Source organism: Lactuca virosa, chromosome 6 (genome assembly GCF_052849685.1).
Source record: "Lactuca virosa cultivar CGN04683 chromosome 6, Lactuca_virosa_CGN04683_v6, whole genome shotgun sequence".
Classification (NCBI taxonomy): domain Eukaryota; kingdom Viridiplantae; phylum Streptophyta; class Magnoliopsida; order Asterales; family Asteraceae; genus Lactuca; species Lactuca virosa.
In genome coordinates, this window is record NC_136431.1 from 213224069 (window position 1) to 213233600 (window position 9532).

A 9532-nucleotide genomic window follows, 5' to 3' on the forward strand; every position below is an offset into this window, starting at 1 on the left:
TTATGAAACACATATCTGATTTCACTGGCATTTACAACAATTTTAGAGGTCTTGTTAAAAACTCAACATTCGGCTGTGATTAAGTGCTTCAGGTGTGACTAAGGGGTGAATATACCTCTAATAATTTTACTCAGTTACTTGCTTCTGATGGTACCATACACCAGTCATCGTGTACTGATACTCCTCAACAAAATGGTGTGGCAGAAAAAAAACACCGTCATATTGTTGAGACAGCCCGCTCATTGCTCCTGTCTGCGCATGTCCCTAGTGCCTTTTGGGGAGAAGCAGTCCTAACTGTTGTTTTTGTGATTAATCGTATCCCTACTTCATTGAATTCAGGAATGTATCCTTTTGAGAAGCTATATGGTCACATACCAGACTACTCTTCCTTACTAGTTTTTGGATGTACGGATTTTTTTCTTCGTCATCATCTTGAGAGGACCAAGTTGGGGCCGAAATATGCTATTTGTGTATTTTTGGGGTATGGTGTTGGACAGAAAGGATACCGTGATCCTGTGAGTCAGAAGTTATGTGTTTCCCTGCATGTCACTTTTTTCGAACATATTCATTTATACTCGATTCCTGCTACAGCCCACAATGTAACGAAGTCATATCTTCTGCATATTGATCCTTTTGTTGAAGAGATAGAGGCTCGAGACCCATCTATGCCACCTGATCCTTCAGCTCATGACACACCCACTTCTTCAGAGAGTTCCTCGACTCCCCCTATTCCTGAGTCTGCTCCTTCGACTGTTGAAATTGAATATCCACCTCCACCACCACCCCTCACGAGATCTACTCATCCTATCAAGTCCAACAAGCTGCCATATTTTGCCTACTCTACATACTCAGGACCATTTGCTTTATTTATAGCGAGCATTCATCATCTTTTTGAACCTGAATCGTATAGAGAAGCTGTTTTAGATCCTCTTTAGCAGAATGCTATGGTTGAGGAACTCATTGCTTTTTGAACCTGAACGATAGGTTTTCGCCGGGAGTACAAGATAAAAACAAAAGTTGATAGGTCTGTTGAGCGGTACAAGGTCAGACTTGTAGCAAAAGGGTATTCCCATCAATACGGTTTGAAAATATTGTTTCCAGAAAATTGTTCGCAAATCTCCCGATGCTAATTAGTAGAGTTCTAGATGCATGCGGCTGCATATTAAACGAGACAAGCAAGTAAAAACTACCATATACCTGTCTACTTGCTTTAAGTACCAACCAGCATATTAAATACGTGGGCACATATATCAATGGACCACACATCATTTTATGATATTTTAATTGTTTATTAATAGAACAGTTTAACACTGCAACATGACATAATTGCAAGTGATGACCATACAATGATCCACCACAATTACTAATTTAGGACAACTTATCATACATAATAGAAACAAAGCATTGCTAGAGTTGATATTATTCCCCCCAAAAGGGTTTTACAACTCCGAATGCATAGTCTTAGAGTACAAGAGAGTGTATATATATGTTGACTAACTATTTTAAATTACTTGTGTATATCATCAATCCCCCTTGGATTCTCTTACTTGAATACCCACATTAGATATTTAAGGAAGAATTGACAAGAGTAGTTCTAGCCTTTTAGGGCTGTAAATTGTGGATTGGTGGTTTGCGATGGGGCTGTGCATAGTCCATGACTCCGACATCTTCAGTAACACTGCTATCCTTGGAATTATTTATTTTTTCTTTCGAATCCTTTTGCTTAGACTCCATTGTCAAACGAGCATGATTCTTCCATCCCTACAAAAAAAAACATATATATAAGATCGAAATAAAGATGTGTACGTATATATTTGATAAAAAGACTTGATCATCCATCAAGTACTTGATTATATTGGTAATAGTTTGTAATCTAGAAACCCTATAAATATATTCGAGTATTAACAAATCGATATGGTAGTATGCGTCATTAATTGCTACTTTTTATAAATTGATAAATCTTTCACGGGAGATATATGAAAGTTGATATTTCTTTAATTACGAAATATGATATCGAGATCGAGATCACGAACATATGTGTATTTGAAATTCAAATCTAGTAATGAAACCTGGGCGATATGAAACTTTCTGCTTTGGAGTTATATATAGTAGTTTGAGAAGTAAATTTATGGATGGTATGCGTGCGTGCAAAATTATTTTTGTTTTGTTTTTGAGACTCACACAAATCTTACCCAAATGTACTTGGGTGGGGGGGTTAAAATACATGATTACAAAATGTGTCTTACCTGTGGTTTGGTTCCATCTTGAAAAAGTTTTAACTCGATATCATTTCCTGCAAGCAACATATATACCATGTCAACATAAATAGCTACATTAACAGACGAATTCTTTCACAAACACATAAAATCATAATAACCTTTATGCATCTTCAGTTCTTCTGAAGGAAACTCAAGCTTGGACTCCTTATCTTCCATATTAGTTTCATTACAGTTTCTTCCTTCGTTTCCAGCCCTTATTTCTGGTGCCTGGATTAAACAAACAAACCAATCATATATCTCAGTCATATTATATTACTTTTGAACATGAAAATTAATTAGTTAGCTAGGGCACAAACCTTGCTAGTAATCAGATGAAGTTCTTTCCCGGGTTCCTTGTGGAAGACTCCAAGATGGCGAGAATCGCATGCATGCATGGAAACACAAAGGTGGATCACGAGATAGTAAACAAGGAAATACATTTTTTTTTCTCAAGGGAATATGAATAGCAAATGGTTTATTTATATCGTGGAGGTATGTTTTCAACTGTTGAATGTTGGTTTACTCCGACTAGAGATGGCCGTTTCAATATGTGGTTGTGTTGGTTTCTGATCACACATTATATTGTTAATTTATATATACAAAAACTGGGGTAGGGGCCTGGGGGGAATTGGGGTAATTGAATGCAGATATTGTAAGAGGAATGGAAGGAAGGGATGTTTAAACTTTAAAGAGAGAACATGGAAGTGTTTGGTGATGAATCTTTAATTAAAGATATTGGCATCCTCTATTGTCCCCTTCTCCTTATCACTTTTTATTAATTACGTGGGACCTCTTTATCGGAGTTGCATAAATCATAATAGAGTTACGTAGATGCATGCAGATGAATTCAAAGCACCGGAGATATACATAGAGTTCAAACTTTAAATTTGTTCGAGTTCGGATTCCACACAAGTGATCTCTGTGACTCTGTGTGTAATACACCCAGATGATAAGTGCTCGATATTCATTTACTGTTAGATGACGGAAAGAAGCATTTAATTAGTTTTTATTAATTATTTTTGTTTGTCTTGGATCATCTAATTGAGTTTGAGAAGAACCATGTGAAACTTGCATTTGAGGTTTGACAAGATTCATAAATTTGCAAATATAGGTGGGAACCACAAGGAGTGGGTTTCCAGAGACAAAGATGAATGGCTAAACCGCCACTTGCACCACCACTACACGACAGTGACGGGGCCGTGGAATGGTTACCCCACCCCCCAGATCCACCACTCCGTGCCACGTGGCATCTTCCCCATGTTACATTGCTCTCAATCACAAATATGGTAGTCAAGGACGAAGTAACCCTTGATCATCTTCCAAACCTAACACCCCGTATCTCTGTCAGATCATCTTATGTTCAATCATTATATATATCGGTTTTTGTCATAAACAAAATTGGGTTTTATGATCAGATAAAGTTTAACGTTATTATATTTTTTACATTCTTTATAATTAATAGTTCAACAAGAGTTATTAATTTTCTTGCTATATACAAAAACAAATAACTTTCTTGAAAACCAAAATAAATGCAACTGATCAGTAGCTAAATATAATTTATTTTTCTACTTGAGATGAGATTAATTGGCGTAAAACATTTTATGTTTCATTGCCAACCAGTATACGAAATGCGAGTATTAGCGTCGACAGACGTCACTAATACATGTCCATGGCCCCGTCACTATCGTGTTGTTGCCTCACTGCAAATGCTCCATATGTCGCCGTTATTGCTATTCGTTGCCGCCAATACCCTGTCATCGCTAATACTCGTCGTTGCCGCTAAAGTCATGTCGCCACTAATACACGTCCGTCATCACTAAAGGCGTCGCCGTTAATTGCATTTTCTTATTTCTTTAGTATTTAACATTAAAATTAGAAAAAAAACATAATAAAAAGTAAAATCTACTACAAAACATTATTTTGCAGATCATAGTTCGGAACATTAACCACTTAATAATATACACAACATCAGATCCAAATAATTAATCCAAACATCTGGTCCAAAATATTCATCTAAACATAGTGCAATATATCCAAAATACTAGTCTAAAATACTAACTCAAACAAAACATTTCATAAATCATAAAAGTAGCTACGTGTCCTCATCACACCCCTCGTTTCCTTTGTTTTCATTTCGTGGCGACAACGATCGAAACCACTCTTGCAATGCCGCACTACATGTCGGGTCTTTTAGCATTGTCTGCAGCATGTCCAACTAAATAAACAAAATATATTACCAACATATCATAATTAATAACATTCTACTTCACAAATTAAGGTAATACTGATTATATCATCCTATTTTTTCCATTATAACATTGTACTTTCCAAATATATTTAAACATACATCCTACACAATATTGCATATACATTATAGCATTGTACTTTTCTTTTATTTTTCCATTATAGCATTGTACTAATATTAAACTAACAATTACCAAACTACAAAATATCAACATATCAAACTATAACCAAAGTACATCCTACACATATTGCATATACATTATAGCATTGTACTTTTTTCATTTGTCCATTATAGCATTTTACTATACTAAACTAACAATTACCAAACTACAAAATATCAAAATATCAAACTATAACCAAACTACATCATACATATAATTAGGCCTGACAATTGGGTTGGGTTCGGGTTGGTGGGTCACGGGTTGGTGGGTTGGCGGGTCAGAGAGTTGTCACCCCTACATATAATGCATATACATTATAACATTGTATTTTTTTCATTTTTTCAATATAGCATCGTACTATAATTAACTAAACTTATGAAAATATAAGTAAAATATAAAATATAATACCAACATATCATTAGAGCATTCTACTTTACAAATTAATATAGTGTTGTAAAAATCAGCCTAGGCGCTAGGCAGCCTCTTACTGTCTACGATTAATGCTAGTCAGTTGAGTTAGGCGAAGTCGGTCCTGGAAGGCTGTAGGCGGTCTAGACGGTCTAAGCTAGTAAAAAAGTTAGACAGTCAAAATTTTCAAAAAAAAATCTCCGGTTAGTCAAATTTATGATATTGGATGACTAAATTATGATAATTGATGACTAAAATTGTTGAAAAGATTCTCAATTAAGCTAAAAATGATTATATACGACGATTTAAATAATTAGACGACTGAATATGCCAAAGTTTTATGATTATTTACCTATTTTATTTGGATATAGGTAATATTTAATTTTTAAAAAATAAATTCTATTACAATTAAGGGTCTCCGCCCAGGCGCCGATTACTCCCTAACGACTTTGACAACCTTGAATTAAAGGTCATGATGATTATAGCGTCCTACTGTTTTTCATTTTTCTATTCTAGCATTGTACTTTTCAAGTACACTTAAACATAAATCCTACACATATTCCAACTACACTTAAGTTAACAATTGCCTGTGATTGTGGTGGTGACTTTGTCAGTGTGGTTGTTCCTGATCGTACATAGACACAACCGTAGAAGGTTTATACTCAATGCCTCTAATATGGTCGTGTCGAATAACCAAAATTCTTTCAAAATAATTTTTTATATCCTCTGATGTTAGACCGCTTGCTTCAGAAGAAGCTTGAGTTTGTTGATTGAGCTTTTGAAGTAAAGCATTTTGTATTTTCAAAAAATTATTAACATCATAATATATATATATATATATATATATATATATATATATATATATATATATATATAAACACTTATATGAAAATACAAATTAACCACTTACATATCGTTGCTCGACTGTAGGACTACTAAACACCCGTTGATGATCGGTATTAGCCATACGAAATGCTTCGAGTCTAGTGATGTCCTACATAACATTAAAAGTTAAATTAATTATACTTTAAATAAATAGTTAAATATATCACAACTTACTTATTTGAAACAGACACTGCTATACGAGCACAGCCCCCCTCTGTTTATAACTTGTTATTGTGCACAGACTCCTTTGTTTGTCATCGAATGTTTTACAAATTCGGGCGTTTTAAAATGTTCGACTATGTGCGCCCAATTTTCATGTGACATATCCTCGGGTGGGGGTAGATAATGCCCTTAGGATATCTGCAAGCCCTCTGACATTCTGAAAATGAATATGTGCTTTACTTTTCCGGCCTCTGTAATTTTTTTGTAGAGTCGCATCAATGCTTTGCAACAACTGAGCACGCTAGGGATCCAAGTTAAACTTATCCAAATCAACCCTTCTCTACAAATATAAAAAATTAGTTAATTAAATACCAATCACAACTAAACTTAAAATATTATCATATAAATAATTTACCTTTAGATGCACGACTGTGACATTCGTTAAAGCAGGGGAGACATTGTCCCAACCATATATGCTAAAAGGGATGTTCTGACACATATATCTCCCAATCTCATGGGTAAACATATTGTCACATTTCCTGACATGGGAAAATGTGAGGTCTCTGTCGAAATCCAAATCGATAGGCTTTTCGTTGTTTGCTCGTATCAGCTTTGATAGTTGGATGTTTTTAGATAACCCTATTCTTTTTTTGGTAGATCAGATGAAATTAATCACGATAGTTTAAATTTATAATAAATGAATAAAAATAGCTAATAAATATATCATATTAACACTTATCATCCTCTTCATGTTGTTCGCGACCAAAGCCTACTGAATGTGGTGGATCCCCGACTCCATCACCTCCATATCCTAAGCCCATTACATGGACCATCATGTAAAAGAGTATCACCCAACTAAACCCCATATATAGCCTGCAAAATTATAAGATGTGCAATATAAAACACACAATATGAATATAAATTAGCCTGCAAAATTATAAGATGTACAATATAACAAACAATATGAATAAAAGTTAAGTCTTGAATTTGGAATTCAAATAAACTTTCTATTACAAAAAAACATACACATAAAGTTTTCCATAACATATGACTTTTTTTAATCATAATCTCCCTCATATACTAGAATGTCTTCTTCAGTATCATAAACAAAATTATCATCATCATAATCAGTCTCTTCCTCGAAAAGATTATCGATTCTACCCGTTGGCGGAGGTACTTCAGTCTCGTCCCCATCATCATAATCAACATTTTTTTGAGCTACATAAACATTGTTTTGAAAGTATTGTGAGAAGTCGATAAAAAGTCTTGCACCGGATGAAGAGTTGTTTTGAACTACGTCCACATCGTCAACATTTTCGGCCTCCACATTGTCGACATTTTGGACATAGTCATTGTAAGTATTTTGGACACGAGCATTGTTGGATGGTAGATCCCAAATACTCTGATGACTAACCTGCTCAACGACACAATGCGAGTTATCGTTTTGGTTTCTTTGGCGGCGACGGAAGGAATAATAGCGGCGACAGCTTTTGAGGGAATCTTTGGCGGTATTTTTCGAGTATTAGCGTCGACACTGTTGTCGGTAACTGTGTTGCCGCTAAAGGTTGCATACGATGTGGGTTTCCTATCATTGGATTAGGACTAAATCGATGGCTATGCTTTCACCTAAACTGTTGACACGGATCGATGACGAGTAATCATTAGCGACGACGCACACCTTTAGTGGCGACAAATAACGCGAAACTTGTTTGTCGCCACTAAAGGTGTGCATCGCCACGAATGAATACTATTCTTGTAGCGAACAAAACAAAATAACTTAAATATAATATTTTATGTACATTACAAATTTACAATTTAATTTGGGGAATGGCCGGCCGTTGATTCTTCCACGGAGAATTTTGATAAATCCAATGAAATTATAAGTGTAATGACAAATATCTCATCACTGAAATTTGTAGTGTATTTCATCTTTTTCCGGATGTTGATTCTTCCATGGACAATTTATACCCTCTTTTTTTCTCTCTTTACTCGTTATTTGAACCATCAGATTTTTTACATTTCACCCTCTCATTTTATTTGTCACACCCCCAGCCGTCGGCGGAAACACTGGGTGGTGTAACGTCATTCTTCGTATCACAGTTATATAACATACAATGAACAGTACTAAAGAAAATACATACCTTTATTGATGATTGCAAGTTACATTATTGTTTTCCTAGTATTTATTACATAATATCCGACCATGGCATACTTCTTAAAGAACATGAAGATAATAGTAAAACTTCTCCTGTATGAAAACATACCAGCTTTTCAAGTTCCTGAAAACACATGCATTTTAAAATACGTCAACATAAAGTTGGTGAGTTCACAGGTTTTGACTCCATATGAAAATAATACTTTTTCTAAGTTGAAAAGTTTAGTTTTTGAAAGTATCATTTTGACGCTCCGACATTTAGTATATAAATTAGGTATAATAGTCTACTTATCAAATAAGTGTTATACCTAAACGTTCCTTGAACCTAGGGTATAAGTATGGGGAAACTTATACTTAACATTTATACTTGTATAACGACAAAGTATAATGTTTCTAACAATTTGCTACCATGATTCTGTAACCGCTGCTATGACATACAATGCCTCTGATAGATCCCACTCATGTTTTACATGAGGACAGCCCACTCATGATTTCCATGAGGATTTCCACAACATATATTTAATATCGCACGCTTCATCGACGTCGGAACAACAAATAAAAGGACAGTTCGTCACTCGATTAAGGTGGGTTGTAGCTAGCAACCACGAGTGGGGTTGTCAACCCGTATATTATTCATACATGACTTCCTCGCTCACACGGGATTAACGGTTACAGGTCAGAGGACTTTCATTAAGATCCCCAATCTTAGATGATGAACACAATAACTCATGTAGACTTAATCGGCTTCCTATAGCTCTAACAACAAAAGCATTTTCATCTCTAAAACCCTAAGTTATTAGACTATGCCTTTAAACATTACTCCTAAGTTCATATTACTTTACGCAGTACAACAGCTATAACTTAAGGAAAAATCAGGTTTTATCTTACCATAAAACCATCAATAACAATATATAACATACCAAGTTTTATCTTGTCATAAAACCAACAATAACAACATATACCATACCAAGTTTTATCTTGACATGAGACCAATAATAGCAACATACCTTTTAACATATAGAACTTCCGAATATAACTTCGGAACTATATCGCACACAACATATATATAGAATCCTAAGTATAACTCAAGATCTACATTAGTTCAAGAACATGCTAACAAGTTGATAATAGTTGTATATATTCAAAATATTATATTTAGAACAACTATATCTCGGTTAATATAACTATCTACGTTGATACTAATATACCATCATATAGACATAATAGTAACATATATACAATATTTAGCATGCGTTTTC

The 9532-nt window shown here is 34.7% G+C and overlaps 1 protein-coding gene across 1 annotated transcript; it reads right to left on the minus strand.

The window, feature by feature from the left end:
- Positions 1-1227: 1227 nt before the first annotated feature.
- RGF6 (root meristem growth factor) lies at positions 1228-2859 on the minus strand. Its single transcript, XM_079056811.1, has 4 exons — positions 2576-2859; positions 2378-2486; positions 2247-2293; positions 1228-1761 (listed from the first exon to the last, which is right to left on the minus strand). Exons 1-4 carry the CDS (start codon positions 2696-2698, stop codon positions 1603-1605), a joined length of 438 nt encoding a protein of 145 aa, XP_078912937.1. The 5' UTR covers positions 2699-2859; the 3' UTR covers positions 1228-1602.
- Positions 2860-9532: the final 6673 nt, after the last annotated feature.